The 20,964-nt window shown below is 39.9% G+C and overlaps 1 protein-coding gene across 4 annotated transcripts; it reads left to right on the top strand.

Annotated features, from left to right (window-relative positions):
- Nucleotides 1-219: 219 nt before the first annotated feature.
- CFAP221 (cilia and flagella associated protein 221) lies at nucleotides 220-20,707 on the top strand. Of its 4 annotated transcripts, none has more exons than XM_063400911.1 (24): nucleotides 220-362; nucleotides 2,050-2,234; nucleotides 2,583-2,683; nucleotides 3,677-3,763; nucleotides 3,869-3,964; nucleotides 4,668-4,768; nucleotides 6,470-6,573; nucleotides 7,506-7,665; nucleotides 8,079-8,199; nucleotides 8,286-8,397; nucleotides 8,617-8,725; nucleotides 9,451-9,538; nucleotides 10,630-10,719; nucleotides 11,577-11,672; nucleotides 12,886-12,976; nucleotides 14,368-14,495; nucleotides 14,940-15,020; nucleotides 15,434-15,541; nucleotides 15,659-15,814; nucleotides 17,265-17,423; nucleotides 17,814-17,908; nucleotides 18,426-18,515; nucleotides 18,720-18,830; nucleotides 20,382-20,707. In XM_063400911.1, the coding sequence occupies exons 2-24, from the start codon at nucleotides 2,096-2,098 to the stop codon at nucleotides 20,509-20,511; spliced, it is 2,553 nt and encodes an 850-aa protein (XP_063256981.1). In that variant the 5' UTR covers nucleotides 220-362; nucleotides 2,050-2,095; the 3' UTR covers nucleotides 20,512-20,707. The 4 variants fall into 4 exon arrangements, with proteins under 4 accessions (XP_063256981.1, XP_063256982.1, XP_063256980.1 ...); XM_063400912.1 differs by having other exon boundaries at nucleotides 221-634; XM_063400910.1 differs by having other exon boundaries at nucleotides 222-534.
- The last annotated feature ends 257 nt before the right edge of the window (nucleotides 20,708-20,964 follow it).

Here is a 20,964-nt window from a genome sequence, read left to right as displayed (position 1 = left end):
ACCGGACTGTGGCGGGGCTCCGGGAGGGCTGAGAGAGGGAACCGGACTGTGGCGGGGCTCTGGGAGGGCTGAGAGAGGGAACCGGGCTGTGCCGGGGCTCCGGGAGGGCTGACAGAGGCACCGGGCTGTGCCGGGGCTCCGGGAGGGCTGACAGGGGAACCCGGGCTGTTCCGGAGCTCCGGGAGGGCTGACAGAGGCACCGGGCTGTGCCGGGGCTCTCTCGGGCTGACAGAGGCACCGGGCTGTGCCGGGGCTCTCTCGGGCTGACAGAGGCACCGGGCTGTGCCGGGGCTCCCTCGGGCTGACAGAGGCACCGGGCTGTGCCGGGGCTCTCTCGGGCTGCGGGGCTGTGGCAGCGGCAGGTACGTGCTGTGTGTACAGCGATGCCCTCTCCAGCCTGGCGCAGCTGTAATGGCTTTGCACCGCATCCTTTGGTGCGGTGAGGTGTGAGCTCCGAGACACACGAAGGGATTAATTAGAAAGGCCAGGAGCTGACAAGGAGAGGGGCGATAACCTGGTCTAAGGACGTTTGGGGTGAGTTTTGCCAGGGTTTCATAGCTCTGTTGGTGGCTTCACCCACACTGAAAAAAAGTCTCGATAGACACAGCTGTCCTGGAAAATTTAAGAACCTCAGGTATTCAGACATTCCAGGACCTTAAGGTTTGCCCTGTGTTAGCCCTTTGAGCAACACGCAGTGTTATTGAAGTTGGTGAGCCATGATGGCATCATCACTGTAAATTATCAAAAAGGTTACACCAGGAATCCTTTGAGCAGGCTTATGTCTGCCTACACCTTTTCCTCCCTTGCATTTCCACTGTGGAATGCTTACCAGGAGAAGGAGGGGGGCAGTGGTATAAATTAAAGTTGAAGAACACAAGTGGAAAAAATGTAAGCCTTAGGCTTATGTTTAGAAATCTTTTGCAGTGGTTTTTTTTTTTTTTTCCTGAGTTTGGTTGGTCTCACTACCTCAGAAGAAATTTACTGTTGTGCTGTACAATAAAGCAGGTCCTCTTACAGGTTTTCTGTTGGGAGTGGAAAATTTGTCCTTGGAGTTATTGAGTGGAAAATATTATGAAGGCCAGGGTCCTGGTTGCACATTATTTTAAGCTTCTTGCTTATTTATTATTTAATACTGCACAAAGCCATAAATCAAAACAGCACTTTATGAGCTTGAAGCACCTCTCAAATTGTGCCTGAAAGATCTAAAGCAGAGTGGAAAATCAGACAAATACCAGAGATGAGACCATAAAATGTAATGGGGGAGGTGGAGTAATGATTCAGCTTTGAAACTGTTGAGTGCTGCCTGCTTGAGTGCTGAAAATCCCAGCATGGCTTTTGAATTCAGTACTTGTTCCAAAAGTATTGTGTCTTTTTCTGCATGCAGTTCTCCAGTTCATACCAGAGCCAAGGGCTTTGCGTGCTGTATTTATGAAGATAATTTCTGGTGGATGGACCATGTCTGGTGTCTTTATTATACAAAATTTACACTTGTCATTAGAGAAGTTTGTATTGTGATAACTGTGCATACTTAACAGAGGATCTGTAATGCCCGTGGCTTTCTGTGTTTACAGTTATCTTCACTGAACAAATAACCCAGATGTTGTTATCGAAACGAAAGATTCAAATGCCAGTTTTCTTATCCTTCATATTAATATTTAAAAAATAAAAATTAATCTGCAAGTTAACAACTCAAACAGGAGAGATTAAAAGAACATCTCTGCAGACATCAGATAGTGAAATTAACAGAATCTGCTCTCTTCCTCTCTGCTGGAAGAGATGTTATGAAGGAAGAGAGAGATTTTTTACGTAGATCTGAAAGGCAAATGTCTCCAGCAAGCCTTAGAACAGATTCCCAAAGTGCTAGACCTTGCACTGGGAGCAAGATCAGTCTGGAATTGTTCTCTCCTTATACTTTGCACACATAATCTACTTTAGCAGGGAAAAAAAGTAGCTCTCTCTCCTAAATGCTTTTAAGCAGCTTTAGACAATGGATATTACCAGTGTGAGAGAAGATACTTTGATCATTATTTTGTTTTCGTTTGACCTCAGGCACTGAGGAATTTTAGTGCCACTGGGAGCCTGTGTCTGTCCTAACATGGATCTGGTTCAGTCAGCCTCCCCAGACATCACGGTCGCTCGGGGGTCCTTCAAGAAAGTGCCCAGTGTCCTGAGCAGCCTTGTGGAGGAACCTGAAAAAAGACATGCTTATGTCCCCAATCACCTGCTGGAATCAAGTAAGTTCCTGCTCTCTGACTGTTCCCAGCCTTGTGGCAATTCTAGGACACACATGGCTGTTATTTCTTTTTTTGCAACTCCCATCCTGTTGGTTAAATTGCAGCTTCCTGAGAGCCCAAATAATGGGAGGGGTAGTCAGGAAAGAAATAGTGGCTATGCTGATCCTGGCTGACCCTGAAGTTTTGGAGTGGCTGTGTATAAATTCATGCCTACTTAAAAGGAGAAATAATATATTTTTTTTTCTTCCTTAACAATAAATCAGTGTAGCATAAGTGGACTGCATCAGTGTAAGTACCACTCATCATGTGTGTTTGTGGTCTCTTTTCTCCCTGTTTTGTGATCTATAGAGATTTATTCAGAACGTCAGAGGAGCAGGGTTGTACAGGCTGAGCCTGCAGTGTTACACTATGGAGGGTATGAAGTTGGAAAACATCACAAACAAATGCTGGTAAGTTTTGGAGCAGGGATTCCCTTGGGGCTCATAGAAGGACAGCAGAATCTGAGTTGACTTCTTGTGGTCATGAGACCTTTGCCCTAAAGTTCTCTAAAAAGCAGCACTTAAATTCAATGGTCCTGCAGTAGCAAAAGAGATGAGTGCCAGGCTGTGAGCATCACCCTCCTTTATATTCCCTGATTCCCATGTCTGCATCAGTACTTGTGATATGTGACTTACACATCATGGATGAAGGATTTGGGCTTTAACTCCACAAGACACTTGTTTTCAAATGTCCTTGGACTGTCACTGTGTCTGCAAACATGTTCACTGGTGGGAAAGTTCTGAAAGCACCTCTGGTCTTTTGCCAAGAACAATTTATTCTGAGAAAGGAAATTCTGTGCATAGGTTTGATTGCCTTTCCTTGTGAATGGTTTGGGTGTTTCCTTTTCTACTCTCTGCTTTCTCTTTGCCTGCCTTTGTTATTGGTGTTTTAAGTGTGTTGAGACAGAGGTTGGTAGTTATGTTGGGCTGGGTTCCCTGAATATAATGAAAGTAAACAAATGCAGGAGGCTTTGCAGGCTGAACTATCACTATCCCAAAGTTTGTTGGTTGTACAACAAAACAGAACCATGAAGTATTATGTAATTCCTGTTGTTTCAGATGTCACTAAAAATGATCAATAAATTGTTTCTTCCAAATAAAATATTTGTTCCTTTTGCACATAAGCAAAACAGCATTAACATTTCATTCATTAGTAGCATCTTTCAAGCAAGACTGTTATTCCTTGGTTAAAAACTGTAACTTGTTTCCAAAGAATAAAAATGCAGGATGTAAGTTTTGCATAATTTTCTTTTAAATTCAGAGTATATTTAGAATTATTTCTGCGAAAGTAAAAATTATTACTTCTTTGCTATGGAAGATTTTACAAAAAGTACAGTTGGTATTCTTAAGTGACGTCTTATATTGTAAAGTGTTTTGTGGTTTTTGTGTTCTTTTGTTCTCCAGAAGCTGATAAATATTTCTACCAATGCAGTAAACCTTCACATAATACCACCCCAGACAGTGTATTTTCAGATCAAATACAACAAAACAGTAAGTCTCAGAAAGTCTTCACACTGCTCTTTGCATGCAGCACAGGTTTTGTGCCATATAAGCAGCTTTTACATGGCTTCTATCTTGTTTTGGGTGATTTTCTAGCACCGGCTTGTCCCTGGTCTGTCCCTTGTGGCTACTGTTGATTTTTGCCCCGATGAATGGCGGTATTACTATGACTGCATTCGAATTCACTGTGAGGTGAGGATTCATTGCAAAACATAGTTAGAGTTGTAATGGAATGAAACAAGTATTAGAGCATGATTATAATGATAAAGGTATAGTTAATCTTCTAGAGACACATAGATTTATTCCCAGTGAGTCTTGGAGTATTTAACTTAAAGCATTATTGTTTTTTCTGCAAAGATCCCGGAGCTGTAAGTAAGGTTGTAGAACACACTCTGCTATTCTTTGCCAGTAGATCAGTCTTTGTGCCACACTGATGGGGTTATGTGTCTTAGCTGAGCAGCTCTGAGGGGCTCTAGAGAGTTCCATAAAGTATGGAAAGAAGGCTACTGAAAGCAGGTAGACTATTAATATTCTGAGGTACAACACAGTGATATCTTGAAGATGTTTTAGGCCTGCTTACTGGCCAACTACTAGAGAAACTTTCTACTTCCACAACAGGCTGAGAGAGTTGGGGCTGGGGAAGAGGAGGGTGCATGGAGGCCTCATAGCAACCTTCCAATATCTGAAAGGAGCTACAAGGAAGCTGGAGAGGGACTCTTCATTAGGAGCTCTAGTGATAGAACAAAGAGTAATGGGTGCAAATTGAAAGACAGGAAATTTAGGTTAGATATTAGGAAGAAATTCTTTAAGGTTCCTTCCAACCCTTAACATTATATGATTCTATGATTTACTAGTTGTGAGATATAAATATTTGCACTTGTTTGTTTGTTTGCAGGGAGATGATACATTAGTTGTTCCCATGCATGCTTATCCTACTGTGAATGCTGTAGAATTTCCATCATTTATAAATCTGTCTGATGTATCAATTGGTCAGAGGTGAGTTAAAGACACACATTAGTCTACATTTTGCGAGACATGCCCAAATCCTGAAAAATCCCATTTTCCTCTATTTATACAACATAATGTCTTGAAAGCCTTAAGAACTCTTTCAGGTGCACATTCACCGTGAAGTAAATGCTGTGCAAGATAAACATATATAAAGATGAAGCTGGTTTTGTTTTCTTCTTGTATTTAAAAGTACTTAATGAGCTGGTCATTTATGGTCATTATGGTCATTTGTGTTAGTGTAAAGATCTGAGTGAATTCTAGGAAGTGAAAGTCTTAGCAGGTGGTTTTGTCTTAGGCTATGAGTTGAAAGTAACTCATTAATTTTACTGATGCACAGAAATATGAATAGGCTAGGCACATACAAGAAACATACAAAAATCTGGGGTACAAATGAGCCCAGCCTGGCAGAGTAACTTTTGTGTCTGTTTGTTTGTTTGCTTGTTTTTCTAATGCCCTTTAGTCTGTTAAACTTTAGTGAATCATAACACTGTGAGTTTTTCACAGAACTGAACATAACTCCTGACATTCTGGGGGCCTTTAGGTATGAAGTGATCCTGTTATTTGCTCTGTTTTAGTGCTGGAGTATTTTCATATTCTCAGAATACAGAGAAGATATTAGAAAGAGAACAAAATATGATTTTAAATAATGGGATTTTTTTTTCAATGCAGCAGGGATGCTCAAAGATACTCCTGAGGAAATTTGGAAGAATTCCTGAAGACAAAAATTGTGGTTTCAAATCTTAATTTTTACCAGTATTTTTCAGCATTAAACTATTAAAATGTATCTAAAAGTGAAAGCTTTCTGAGATAGCTGGTACTTTACAGAATCTGAGAGAATTTGGGCTCAATCCATAGCCCATGAAGTCAGTGGAAAAACTGATTTTTACTTCCATAAATGTAGGATAAAATCTATATTCTACCACCCACCATTCTCCTTAGGTACAGAAGGTCCATCAGGCAACAGGTGGCATATTTGTCTTGCTTTTAAGGCACTTTGGTTGCTGTTCAAGCTGCACTATACCCTAAAACCAATTGCCTGCCCAGTCTGCATCTTCTTTGTGAACAGGCCATAGTAAGGCAGAGAAAAAAAGAACTTGGCTATGATGGCTTATTTTTTTAAGCATTTTAAAATGTACTTACCAGAGGAACACTCCTCACACAACCTGCATGAGACATAAAGGGCTATTCTGAAAATTAGACCTCAGCATCATTATTTCTACAGTGGTTCAGTCATTCTGATGTGTTGGAGTTTTCAACACTTTCTTTTCTTATAGTCTTTCACAAGCAGGGCCATGGGAAAAGGCTGAATTCTGGTTCTGTACTTGTTGCTCCAGTTTGCATTGTTTGTACTTCCTACATATTACAGTCTGTAAGAATTTGAGGATGCGCATAAATAACTTCCAAAAAGGTTTTTTTCAGATTTTTCCATAATCAAATTCTGTATGGGTAGAAAAAAGTAATGTCCAGCATTCAAATCAAGATTTAGCTCTTATTTCCTGGGGGGATGAAAGATCTGAAGTATTTTGCTATTTTGGAAAAATGACAAATTATGATTTTCACATTAATAAGTAACTCACCCCTCTGAATGCAGGTAATTTAGTGCATGGTGTGTATAATACAGTTTCCCAGCTTGTAATTGATGAACAACTGTGCTTTGATTAATTTAATTTTTCCTTTGTCTCTTTTCAGTAAGGAGTATGTTATCCCATTGCAGTGCAGCTGTCCCATCGATTTTGAATTCCACATTGATATTATTCAGCCTCACAGAGCCTTCACTGTCCAGCCAACATTTGGTAGACTGACTTCTTTAAAATTCTAAATGTTAAATCTGTATTTATTAAGTGTTGTTACTTATGACAGTGTATTCAGTGCTGTACAGAAAAAACCTTTGCCTCAGGCAAAGCTTTTGCAGGTAAATGCTGCCAGTCATTTGCAACCTCATGGCCAAAAGCCATCTTGGCTGTAAGTTTCTTTAGACAGTCCCCAGCTATGACAAAATGCCAGCTCTGACAAAATACAGGGTGTTCCAAATGGTCCATACAGTCTTTATCTTCTCAGAAGAACGTCCCTGAAAAAAGGGTCATCCCAGTAGAACTTAAGTCAGAAATTTTGGTAGCCTGGAACTATGGCTGAAGGCCTTCTGAAAAGCACAAAAAAGTTACAGCTCCTACTCAAAGCCTTTGTAGTCAGAGTAGTCATAGTGTCATAGAATCACTTAGGTTGGGAAAGGCCCTGAATGTTCAGGGATATGAATGGTGGTTAAAGTGGCTGAGAAAATAATGGAATAGGTAGTAAGGAAATAAGATCAAGCAGAGACGGGTAATGCATCAAATCCATATGAGTCCCCTAGCTTGGAAGAGCTTGGAAGAGCACGGAGGAATATGTTTATAAATGCTTTGCCCGTGAAAGCAGAAAGTGCCAAAGACTTAAGACTAGCCAATGCAAGAGAAGAATTTCTACATATAAACAGGCAGTCATTTTCACAGTAGTATGAAATATTATAGCCCTACTGCCAAATCTCTCCCCTATTGCAAAGTATCTTCTATTATCTGGCAGCAGACATAGTTTTTGAAAGGTGTTTTTAGAGCTGAAAGATTTTCCGTGCCTTCTGCCATCCACTCAAACAATTAGGTTGTTTAAAGAAAAGTAGCCCAGAATCAATTCCAACACACTTAAGTGGGTTCATGTTATATGGACTCTTACTGTTTTTCTCCTCCAACCACAGGAATCATTCCAGGCAATGGGAAAACCAAAGTAACTGTGAAGTATTCTCCACTTGAATATGGAACAGCACAAATGGCAATGCAGTTACGGATTGCAGAGTTCCACTCAAAACCCTACGTGTGTGTATTCACAGGAACATCAATACCACATCTGGCCCTGATGTATGTGTGGCTGACTGATCTTTGAGTGGTTTTGCCCAGTTCTAAAAGATATTCATGTGACAGGATTTCATACCATTTTGCTATGATCATTTTAAGCATTGGTTTCTTTGGAGATTTACAGTGCACTGATGTATTTCTACTGTTGATACATGTACCTGCTATTTTACTCTGTTTGTTTAGAACATCTTTAATCTTTAAACAAAATAAATATAATGAGAAATTACATATCATTAAAGAAATGTTGAGCATCCTCAGCTTCTATCTTTCCCACCATTACTCTTATTGTTGAGGCCTTGCAAGTTCCAGGGGGTTTTGAGCTTTTGGGTTGTACTTAATTTTTTTGTAAAAAATTTGGACTTATATGCCATTTAGAGAGTACTTATGAAAAGAATATGTGTACTTCTGACATCTAGAAAAGAACATTTTGATGAACAGCAAAGTTATCCAGAGAAAAAAGCTGTGTCTGGAAAACCCGTGTTGTGGAGAAGAGACCAGTTCAGCCAACTGCAGATGAAGCCTATTCAAAAACTAAAGGTGTGAAAAGATAATCATTACAAGTACCTTTCTGAGCTGGAAATCTTCCATGTTTCTGTTTCTTCCTATTCATTTATATTTTATAGGAAATTGAATACCAGAACCTCAGATTCCCCACAGACTTGTCAAATCCGTATGCTGTAGCTACTGTTTTGATTCAGGAACCAGGCAAATTGAAGTTAAAGGCCATGAAAGAAGGTAAAGTAATTAAGCAGCATAAACTTGGTCGTAGCATTATTTGTAGTTCTGATGAGGAGCTTGGCTTCAGAATTGCTGAGGTGATGTGACTGTTGTTTCTGTAAGAACTCTCACCTTAGCTTTATGTATTAATGAGGACAGTTATCTTAATGGATGATTTTCACAATTAAAAATCAAATCTAGACTGAGGTGTGGTATGGCTTTCTGATGTTCCTGCAGCCCTTTCCCAAGGCAAAGAAGGAAAAAAAACCAGACAGATGAAGGATGCAATATTTCAACTAAAAGTCAAACAGAATGTTCAGGAAGACAAAGCAAATAATCTAAAGTGGTAAGTGTTATTTATTCATATTAGTTAACAAGACTGGGATTTGTTTAACCAAAGCCTCTATGAATGATGTATGTAATATCCACTAGTGCAGAATGCTGCCATTTTTCATCCCAATACATTTGGTTTAAGCCTAAATTACTGTTGCTTTATTTAATTTTTTTCTCTCCTGCTTAGAGCCGACTCAGTAGTAATCCATAATAGTACCCAATGAGGACTTTGATTGCCTTATTGTTCCACTCAAAAAGAAACCTACTGAAAACCTGGTTTGCCTAACCTTGTTCTCAGGCATCTCATCTTGTACCCTTAAGGGCAAAGGAAGATTTCATCATGGCTGTCAATAAATAGAGGCTAAAATGGCTAATGGAGTAAAAGCAGAATTACACTTGAAAGTGTTCAAAAAACATATAGATGTAGTGCTGATAGATGTGGACATAATTAGTGGAGTGTTAGGCAGTGTCAGGTTAATGGCTGGACTCAATGATTTTGGAAGATTTTTCTAACCTAAATGATTTCATGATTCTATTGTAAATTAAATGGTGCAAAGCAGAACACAGTTGGATCTGTAAGCACATCATGGTTTCATTTCAAATCCACAGATCAGCTCATACACTGAATGTCATGGACACCTAGGCATCTCAGGAAGCTGAGAGTAAATCTGTTAGCCTTTGAATAAAACAAACTGTGCATTAAGTAAAGCAGTTTTCTTGTCTTCACTGTAAATGCAGGCAAGTTCATAAGGGAAGTGATCCAATCTCTGTGGAGTTTAAAAAAGAGATTATTGAAAGCCGGCAAAGGGAAGAAGAACAATATAAGGTTAGTCTTTGATGTTTTTTCTGTGAATTTAAAATCAAACTTATGCTTTCAGAGTTTACAGTGCACTAGTGAATTGTATCAAGCTCTCTATTTGAGAGCTTGATCAGTTTTTCTTCATTAATCAGTGCAAACCTGTGCTGGTTGTGCTTGTTACTGCAGTCATACCTTTATTGTGCCTGTGCATCACTGTTTCAGGGGTAGTTTCATCTTGAAGGTAGACAGAGAGAAGGGTAAGGTATTACCAGAAATGTGACAATATTTGCCCAAATGAGCAGATTTTCACCCAGCCACCCAATCTCATCAGAGTGCCACATTCCTATCAGCATCAGGGTTATATCCAACATTCTGTTTGTATTGTACCTCCGAGGAGCTGCTGTCCTCACATTCAAAGAGCTATATGTAGTCAGTACTCCCACACAGAGCCATGGGGTGATAACTCATCACATTGCACTTCTGCATCTTCACCCCCTCCCTCTTTGGTTTCTTTCAGTCACTGCAGATTGCTGGTCCTCTTCCACAGAGGTGACAACAGCAATAAGGAGTATTTGGTGGTAGGAAGTTTTTCCCAGTGTGACACAGCCCTCAGGGACAGGTGGACCCTGTCCCTCTAGTTCTGCCTCCTGGGTATTCAAGTAGCTTCTGTCATCCCACTGACTTCCAACCATTTGTGGAAGTGAAATTATTTATACATAGAGTAAAGGCTTGATTTATACATTGAATTAGGCAATATAAAACATTATATTTAATACTAAAAAGAAGGAAATGGGTGAAAAAAGGATCAAAATTGTGAGATTGATGTATCACAGAATTAGATGTAGATTAACTTTGTCTAGAAGCACATCTTTCCTAACCTGCTGATTTGGCTATGCAAAGCAAACCATGTTTCATTAGGACAGAGATTTGATTGAAATTCAGACCTGAAAAGACTTTTTTTTACTTTTTTTGACTTGCTTAAGGCTTGCAATAATCACACCCTAAAAGGGAACAAAGTCTGTGCTTTGTTAAATACCTCTAGAGTGTTACACTGTAATTATAATGGGGAAAAGAATTCACTGGACGCTTTGTGCTAATGTGATTTTTCTTTGAATTAGCTCCAAAGAGGAGATCCTGTCATAGAACAGGAGTTTCAGAGGGAGGAAGTAAAAGTTTCCTTCAGACGTGTTACCCGGCATGTTGACCAGGTTTGTTCATATGTTTTTATAGCCTGCTGTATGCATGCTAAATTACCTCCCTAGCTAACAAATAGCCATAGGTGTTTGACACTGAATACTTTTCCTCCTGATATTCCTATTTCTGTGTCAGTGCCTTATTTCCCATTTTACTTTTAGGTAGGACAAGCACCATGCTACATGCACAACTCTTCTTCTAATGTTCTGATCTAATATGAGAGTCAAGTGCAAATCTGCAGGCCTGACCTGAGATTTATATTTCTTGTTTCTGAAAGATCTCTTAGGAGAAGCTTTCTCATGCCTCATTGTAAGGTTAAGCATATCACAAGATTTCTAACCTTTACCTGTAGGTCAGATTGACAGGAACTTTCTGGTACTTTGGTTTTTTTTGCCCTTCTCTTTGGTGTCTTTCACTCTTCTTTGGGTATGTGCCATTATTGGAGAAAAGATACTGGTTTTGCTGGGCACCTGTTTTGAGTCCTTACGGGTATTTCAGCTTCATATCTGTGCAAAATAAAATGTGTGTTTGGTAGAGCCCCTGTCCATTCTCTCTGCTGTCCAACTGGAGTGCACTGAAGTCTGTGTTGCTCATTTGTGTGGATGCAGACCATGCCACTTTATCTCTGCATTCCCCATGCTACATCTGCAAATACTTGGTGATTACCTCCCACTAAGCTCTGCAGTGATGGCTTCTGGTTAAATGCCAATGCTGCAAATATTTTCACTAGACCTAATTTCAGTATTTAGAAATAACACACAGATTCAGGCCAAAGAATGGCTTGGGATGGAGAAAATTTCTCCTTTATCTAGTTGTAAAAAGGGTTGTCCTTTTTCTTTTCTGTTTCCTTTTTTAAAAATACACCATGCAGCAACCAAGTGTCCATCCCACATTTGACTTGCTCCAAAATGACCCTTGGGACAGAAGAAAGAGGATGTTCAGGAAATTCCAACAAGCAGCATACAAGGTAAAGTGAATAACCAGAATACAGTGTGAGGGCATGGCACCTGGGGAACAGCACAAAAGAACACTCAACCAGCACGTAAGGAGCGTTCACAGCTAGCTAAGGATTTGGAATTTTGGTAAATAAGCCCCTACCTCACCAGGAAATAAGGATCTGGAGTAAGTTTTGTATTCAACTCATCTTTCATATTGCAATTCATACTCAACAAATGCAGATAAATTCAGATTTTTCTAAAAGTAAAAAATATTCCTGTACAAAAAAGAGGATTTGAAAATGCACATAGAGTACTGCATCCAGTTTTGGGCCCCTACTACAAGAAAGACTTTAATAAGCTGGAGTGAGTTCAGTGTAGAGCTACCAAGATGTTCAGGGCTTGGAGCACTTACTCTGTAAGGAGACACTTAATCTGGAGAGGGAAAGTAGAGGGAGAGAGCAGCACCTTCCAGCTCCTCTGAGGTCATGGATGATGGAGGATCTTTGCAATGGTACATGAGGAGCATGGGAAACAACAGGTAGAAATTCAAATAAGGGAGGTATAGACCTAGAAACTAAAGATCAATCAGTAAAATCACCTTATTTCATTTGGTTTAAATATTATCTTGCATCACCACTGCTCTTTCCCCAGTAAATTTTAATGTAGCAAGCAAGATGGAAATCTCCTGCTCTTTTAGTGTCTAGTTTGGATATTCTTCAATCTATTCATAATACTGAGGTATTGAAATTAAATGCTCTTTTCTGTATTGTACAAATAAAGAGGTGACCAAATGGTCCCATCTGGTATTAAAACCTAGGACTCTTCATTTTTACCGTGTAGGGTATGAGCAAAAACATGGTGCAGGTTGCTGTTTACTCTCCTCAGTCTCAGAGCCACAAATATTCAAATGGCCCTGGCTGACTGTTCACCCTCTGTTTAATCTGCAGATGCCAGTAAACACAGCTGAAGGATTAGGACCTAGCCAAAAAAAAAAAGTCTGATTAACTCATAAGACTAAATTAAAAATTTTAAATGTATTTATTGTGTAATGTCATTATAGAATTGAGATCCATTCTACATCTTTCCTTCCCATTTTCTCCTGAACAGAAAACTATATTAAAAATTCTCAAATAGAGATGTCTGAGTGAGCTCTGGAGAATAAACACAGGTGTAACATATACAGTATTTCTATGGCTGTAAATCTTAGGGTGTTTAACTTAAATTTAAAAATCATTCTCTCAGATTTTGGTTCAGATTCGTCTAAATCGTTTATTGCTTCTGTTCCGTGGACTGACCAGGGAGGCTGGAGGTCTGGAGGAAGGGTCTGTGACTGGTAAGGATTAGAAGAACGAGTTGATCTTTTGGCCATGGGCTATGATAATTCAGGTTGTGCTGCAGTGTGTCAGATGCATTACATATAAAGATAAAGACAGAGTCCTTCAAAAGAAGTCTTCCAGAAAAAAATAGAAGTGTGGGATGGTAGAGGCATAGAGTGATTTGGGTTGGATGGCCTTTAAAGGCCATCAAGTTTAACCTCCCTGCAACGAGCAGGGACATCTTCAGCCAGATAAGGTTGCTCAGAACCCTGTCCAGCCTGATTTTAAATGTTTTCAGGGATGGAACATTCACCACCTCTTTGGGCTACTTGTTCCGGTGTCTTGCCATCCTTGTTGCAAAAAAGAAAAAACAGCTCTTCCTTACATCTAGTCTAAAACTATCTTCTTTTAGTTCAAAACCATTGCCACTTGTCCTATGGCAACAGGCCCTGCTAAAAGGTGGAAATTCCTTCAAGATACATCTATTTTCCATACACATTATTTACCATGTTTAAGAGATGTGATTAACTACTCTTAGGAACCTTTATTTACTTAATAACAGGGCAGAAGCTGTGGATACTCCATCACTGGAACTGTTCAAGGCCAGGCTGAGTAGGGCTTTGGGCAACCTCATGTAGTGATTGATGTCCCTGGCCCTGGCAGAGGGGTTGGACTTGGTGATCTTAGGCAAGATGTCTGAACTCAGTGAAATGAGATAGCAGGAACCATGAGACACATGGCCAGTACTGGCTTGAGTTTTTGTCCTCATTGTTTTCTCATGGAAGTGTTTTTAATCAATTGCTGTTGTTGTTGTTTTGTTGGGTTTTTTTTAACTGAAATGAAAGTGCTGGTCTGGAAAAAATGGCTGGTTATTTAACATCATAGAAGAAAACTGGCTTTGGGTGGGAGTCACAGTTGGGTAAACGGGAGACAGAGAAGAATTTGAGTCTCTTATTTTCCACTCCCTTGTAGACACACACAGTTTGACAACTCCTGAGACACATGGTTCCATATCAGGCCTTTTCCTGCTTCTGCAGATAGGCACTTTTAATTCCAAGGATGCAGGAGATGTGGCAATGCTGCAAATAGAAGGTGTAATGACATTTAATGTAAGAGAGGCCTCTGAATTGTCTCAGCCTGGCTGAGAACCATGCTGGAAAGAGTAGGCTGTAATGTCTTTTTAGAAAAGGGGAAAATAAATCTGTCTGCTATTCAAGGTATTGTACTCATATCTTGTAGATGTGACATTTAAAGTCTTTAGGAAGTATTAACTTACTTTTTATATTAAAAATACTAGACATCCTGGTTTAGGAAAATGTTAAATACATTTTGTGACTTGATTCTATTTCTGAAACCGTGTATTAAGATGTATTACAAAATCTTAATATTTGGTTTCCACTCATGACAGAAAGCAGGAGTTTCAGCAAAGCAGAGAAGAGTGAAGAACATAAGGACTTTTCTTCCAGCATATCTGAAGATCGTATATTGCCTTTTGAATTCCCCTATTACAGTTCCCATGAACTACACAGTTGTTTGGTGGGTACAGTAACTCAAAGGTTAGCCAGCACTCTAGATAAATTTTTGTTGAAGACATTGGCCTCAGGGCTGATAGTCCTTTTATTAATATTTCACACTGTCACTGGTATTCTGGGGTTCTGACAAATTAATTCAGGACTTCAGGTTTACTAAGGGTTCTGCGGAAAACAATAAAAAAATCTTTTCATTCTCTTAGTTGTATCCTAAAGTTGTGAGCAATACATTAATGCTCAGAGTTAGTTAACATCTATTTTTCAGAGGAAAAGAAAAAAAATAACTGAGATGCTGGAGTCCAGGGAAGAAGAGCAGAAATATCAAACTATATAAAATAAATATTTGCATAATTATTTCCATGTATTTTCAATTAGCTGTTCTCATGGATTGCTGCCAATACAAAACAAAATGCCCACCATATTACTGGTTTTAAATACTGTTCTATTTCAGGCACCTGATGCTCTTGGCCTAGTTCCTATTGAATCTGTAGACGTGCAAGTCGAACACATTCTTCCTTTTTATGACTTGAAGGTGAGTCAGTACAGCTCCCTCATGTTTCTCTTACCTGTCCAGTTAAATGTTTCCAGCCTGATTCAGTGGCCTCTGCACAGCCCAGTAAAATGTTGCCTTAATAAGGCTGTATGATTAGCATGCTTTTATTAAAACCAAATCTCACCAGTTTCCATAAGTAACCAGCTTATAGCCAGCGATAGTCCCCTCTCTCCAGACAGAGATGAATCACCTCAGCTGAATTTATTGTATCTCAAAAATCAAAATCCTGGTGAAGTATGACTTCTCAAAGTTTTGGTTATACACCATGTTCTGGGAGACTGTTCCAGGTGTCTTTTACCATGGAGATGTGATGTGTCCACATCTCCATTTATGAGTTAACTGGAAGTTATTATTGTCATTTCCTGCAGCACATCTTTTTTCTTTGCACTCAGGTTCCTCAGCACTGCAACATTATGAAGTATCAGCCATTTTGTACACACTATGCAGCTACAAATTACAAACCTGTGAAACTTTCCCGCCCACTGAGGCAGGGAGCCCAGGTAACTAAGTCACTCCCAATGCTACATTTCCACCGTTATTTGATTAATTTTGCCTCAATATTTTATACCAAAAGATTTACTACACTCTGAAAATTTTTGATGTCTGTGTTTTTCAAGGATGAATTGACTCAAATAGTTCCTTCTCCTGAGAGGCGGTTCTCTCAGAGGACAGATTTTGACAAAGAAAAAGCAGAAGGGGATATCAGCCTGTTAAACCTGGTTCCTCCCCAGGCTTTAGTCCACCCAACAGAGGGCAACCCACTTCGCATTTTTGTAAGTAGGAGTTGGCTTCCATAAGAACCTAGGAAAGGAGCAGAAATGTGCTTGTTTCATCAGAAGCCTGATGTGGAATTTGTGGGCGTTTTTCTTACTCAGACTGGTTATGAAACTATCCACAGTGAGAGTAATCCTTCATGGTGCAAGCTCTGATAGATGAGTCACAGAGTTCATCCCACTGAGGGGAGCACCATTTCAGTTTAGGGTGGGTTTTGATCAGGTGTGGGGAGGGACAATAAGACAAAACTGCAGTGAAAGCAGAGAACTGGAGGCTCTTCCAGTCTGACCCTCCACAAATGATCAATGATCATGGGATTTCTGGGAACACCATGGAACCCCTCCTTCTTCTCCATTTTTTTTGCCATTTGAATGTTAGAGGAAAAGCCATGATTTTAGCATCTCAGTCCTTCTGTAACCTCACATTCTTGCCCAGATAGGTAGGACAGGTGCAGTCTTTCCCTGCAGTTCAGCTGGGTGACTGCAGATCTGCATAATCCTTGGGTAAACTGAGAAAAATGAAGTCAAGCTCTGCTCACGTTGCATTCTGCTGCCTTACAGTTTCTAAGAGTTCTCACAGCATCCCAAACCACATTTCCAAGTTATTAGGCACAGAAATTCAAAAAAATCACTACCACTTATATGGGAGGGTTTTCTGTTACCGTTGTCATGTAGATTGTGCTGCTTGTGCTGCAGGAGGCATTTCCCACAGTGCAGCACAGCCTGGAGGTCCCCGAGGTGCCTGTGGGCAGGCAGAGACAGCTGTAGGGCTCAGTGCAGGGCTGTGCATGGGCACAGGCAGGGCTCCCAGCCAGCATGGCACTGTGCCTGCCTTGGGTGGCTCTGGCTCCCAGCCCTCCCTAGCTGCCAGGGGCCAGAGCCCACTGTGCTAGTCTGGTGACCTTGGCATAACATCTATGGTGTAGACTTGTCCCCCTTGCATGCAGCCAGGACTCCAGTGGAGGTGCTGATGGGATCCTCTGTGCATCTCTTTGATCCCTCTGTCATATCAGTGTAAGAGCCAGGCACAGCTTGATCCCACCCTACCCAGCACTGGGCTTTATCCAGAAATAGATGCTAGTGCAGGGAAATGGATGGCAAAATGTTCACTGGCTTCCACCACAGCAAGTCCATTTTCCCTTCTTAGGTTCTGAACTATTCAGAGAAGTAGCAATGGATTTCAGAGTACTTAGGCAATAGTTTTTTCTTCTTGGAGACAACAGCTAAATTGCTGTATTTTAGACAGTAGGGATCATGAATAAATCAGACAAAATTGTAGGATGAGGGGAAGAGACAGAAAATGAAGGATCATACCAAACAGAACAGTCACAGTGGGACAAAGCTGGGAATCTGGGCATACTACATTAGTTGTAAGATCTAAATTTTCATTAATTTGATTTGATATGGTACTCAGAACAATTTATTTAAATAATCTCTTCATTGTTTTTAGAACCCCATTCCAGGATTAGTTCCATTTTTACGTCCTTTGGCCTATTGTGAATCAAATACTGAATATCATCTTTGTCCTCATCCAAAATATACCGTTACCAAGGAATGTTCCAAAGGATCCAGTATTCCAGCCACACAAAAGAAATTTCTGGATCACAAGGTATGGCCTTTGGGGTTGATTGTATGAGTGCCTATCTTGGGTGTGTTCTTCCTGAGAACTTGCTCCAAGGAATAAAAATGGAAGGTGGAGTCATTCTAGATAGAAGATATTTTCAAATATAAATTATTTATGCACCTAAATAGTCAGTACATGGGTCAGAATAACTAGTTCTAGTTAGGCTTTATCCATGTATCTTATTTATGCCTAAGTATTTCTTTGCTCTTCCCATGTGTTCACTGTTGTTTTTTCACATCCTTACAGTGATGGAAGGATCTTTGAAATATTCAGCTCCCCAAATTCAATTCTCAGCCAAGATATTCTGTCCTGCAAGTCTCTCTCCCCACAGCATTATGTATTAGAGGCTGATTGTTGTATCACTTGTCATTTCAGGAGGTGATTTGTGGAGTAATGGAATGGAGAAAATTCTCACCACTGCAGTATTCCACTTTTTCTAACATTCCCACATTGACAAATACAGCTCTTAGGTAAGAAAGTATTTTGAGTATACAGTGCCTCTATCCTGCACTAGTTTCTGCTGCCTGTAACTATTGATCAGTCACTAGTCCCACAAATGAAAGTGGGCCTACAGGTGAAATTAACTGCTGCTCAGAAATCCAAAACCAACAGAAAAATCTTTTATAGAATTCCTAGAAGGGTGGGTTAAGAACAATATCATTAGAAGAAATGCCTAGCCCAGGAAGAAGAATTCCAGTCTTGGCTTCGGATAACATCTCTCCTGAAAGCTTGTTGATTCAGTCCTGGAAAACCCCAGGAGGTACAAAGTGTCTGTAAAACCTTTCCTTTAGGAACACCTGCACCCAGTGGTAGCCAACATCTCTCAGGCTCACATTCCCTCATATCACAGCAGTTTCTGGTGCAGCCAGATTTTCCACAAAGATTTAAAAATACATCATCTTTGTTGTAACTGCAACTGCTGTGAAGCTTCAAAATATGAAAATACCATTAGTATTAATACCTAAAGTAATACCATTTCCACCACAGGGATCCTTACAGTTTAGATATGCTTCCAAGAGATGTACCACCAGTGCTGCATGACTTACCTGAGAGAGACAAAGAGAACATAACTGACCAGTAAGTTTCTCCTCTATTCTGTATATGGTGTTATTGATTATGTCTAAACCTCTTGTATGGATGTGTCAAAACCTGTCCCAAGAGATCCTCAAAGGCAAAGGCACAAAGTCTCTTTTGCATAAAACATACTTTTGTTCTTGTTGGCTAAAAAAAAAAACTTTCAAAAGGACAAAGGCAAATTGTTCATCATCTTTTACTTTTTAGTGAGAGAGATGAAGCTGAGTTCAACATGATTCTTACTCCAGAGATGGTGAAAGCTGAATTTCCACAGGTTGAGGGGACACTCTCAGTAGAAGAATTAATAAAAAGAGAAAGGTAAGTATATTTTGAAATTAGGAGAGAGAAATGGAATCTGAGGTCAAGCATGCCTTTCAGAATTGCATAGAAAGTAATACTGAGATGCTCTAGGGGCTCCATCACAAGTGGGATGCAGGTCCAGTACTTTGAGCAAATTTGCACTGCAAATTCAGTCTCTGGATTTTACTTCAGAAAGCAGCTGTGAACATGATGCATTGGCCTGGACCTCTCTGACCATGGTTATATCAGTGTGATCTAACACTTGAGGCAGTTTGTTTGCTTTCTCAGAGATGTTCAACATTCTTGGACCAGTGACTTTTGCTTTTCGTTGACCCTTTTGGTTGGCTATTTATTAATGCTGGCAGAGAAAAGGACCCTTGTATTTCCCCCTGGCATGGTGCTTTTTTCTCTGGCTTTTCTTAGGAGTGTTTCATGTTTGCTCTGCCCAAGCTCCACACTCCCCCAACACACATCTCGGCAGGCAGTGTGGGTGACAAGCGACTGCAGAGCAATGCAGGTGAAAGTGCTGAGTTCTAACCTTGGAGCAAATAAATTCATTTCTGTCCAGCAGTTGTCCCCTCTTTAAAGTGGTCATGATATGGCTTAGATCCCAGGATGTGCAAGATAACCTGAAGCTTTCAGAGCTATCAAGAAATTTGAATGTCTACTTTACTTTTAGAGGGGAATAATTTGATTGTCATTGAAATCACATTCAGCTGTCAGCCATTAAACTTTAAAAGAGTGCTTGATATTGTGAGGTCTCTGACAAAACACTGATTGCTGTCTAGTGATTACTGCAGCACAGATTGAAAAGAATTTGCTGTAAAAATACAGATGTGTTGCACTCAGTGCTGGTTTTTACATTTTATGATACTGGTTGTCAGAACATGGGGATTTGGGACAGCTTGTGTAACTAAAGAGTGAGCTTTTTCCTCCACAGTGATTCAGAGCTGCATGGTGCTTCTCCTGGATGAGTCACTTTATAACCTCAAGTTTCTTTCTTTCTTAAATCTTAGATGTTTTCAGAAAAAAAATTAAAATAATTTTCAATATTCGACAACTCTGGGTATTGATTTTCACTTGTTGAAATCTTCCCTATTATTTTGTGTTGTGAAGAGGGAAGCAAAAATTTCTTAGCAAACAATGAAGTCCCAATCCTTTATGTTGTCACTGAAAGGTTCTTTGTTGTTATTGAGGAGATGGTGTTTCACTAGATGACAGAGAACATATTGCTTCTCTACAGCAGTTTCAACATTTTTGTCTTTAAGGCAAATCAGGTTTTCATGTGGCTGCTCTCCTTCTGGCAATCACAGCATGTCTTCCTACATGGATAAAATGTAATACTCAGTTTGTGTTTGCCTGTCAGATGGCTAACCTTCCTAACTGGCCAAGCCAAGAGTTAAGTGTTCTTTCCACAGTTTCACTACTTTTCCAATTCTGCATAAGTAATGGAATATCCTCTGTGATCATGATGAAAAAAGAAATCGCTATGGCCTCTTTGGATTTTGAACACATTCCTAAGTAGTTTCCCTGATTGTTATAAATACAAATGATGCTCTCTTCTTGCAGATACCCACACAATGGCCCAGATGGACATTTTCAACTCCAGAAACACGGGCTCAGAGAGAAAGTTCGGAAACACATGGAGACATTGAAGGAGAAAGCACTTAATAAAACCCTTATTCTGGGATATGAGTAATTTTACAAAGTCCATGGCTTGTTCTGCTTATCCTGTTAATGTGTGAGGCCTTCCCTGTCCCAGCTACGTTTACTTTTGTTAAGTGAGGTCAGCAACTTTTTATGCAAAGAGAAGAGAACCACCAGTATTGCCACCTCTGTCAAGGACTCTCACTGTGCCCACTACCCCAAATGCAATAAATACTCCAGTGAGAAAACTCAGCCTTGCACCTGCTTATTTTGTTGTGGTGTAAAAGATGAGAAAACTCAGTACTACCATGTAAATAGTTTGATAATTAATTTACAGCCCACAGTTTTCAAATAAAATGTGAAAAGACCTCATGACAAAAATCTCCTGATTTTGTTTTTTTTTTTTTAGTTATGACTTTGAATTTTTGCAGGTAAGTTGCTAAATATCAGACTTGACTTTACCCATACATTTGATATTTTAAAGGAAAAGGAAGCCTTGAACACC

Source organism: Prinia subflava, chromosome 6, assembly GCF_021018805.1.
Source record: "Prinia subflava isolate CZ2003 ecotype Zambia chromosome 6, Cam_Psub_1.2, whole genome shotgun sequence".
In the NCBI taxonomy this organism is placed as follows: Eukaryota; Metazoa; Chordata; class Aves; order Passeriformes; family Cisticolidae; genus Prinia; species Prinia subflava.
The sequence above is the reverse complement of the archived record's forward strand: the minus strand, read 5'-3'. Positions and strand labels throughout refer to the sequence as shown.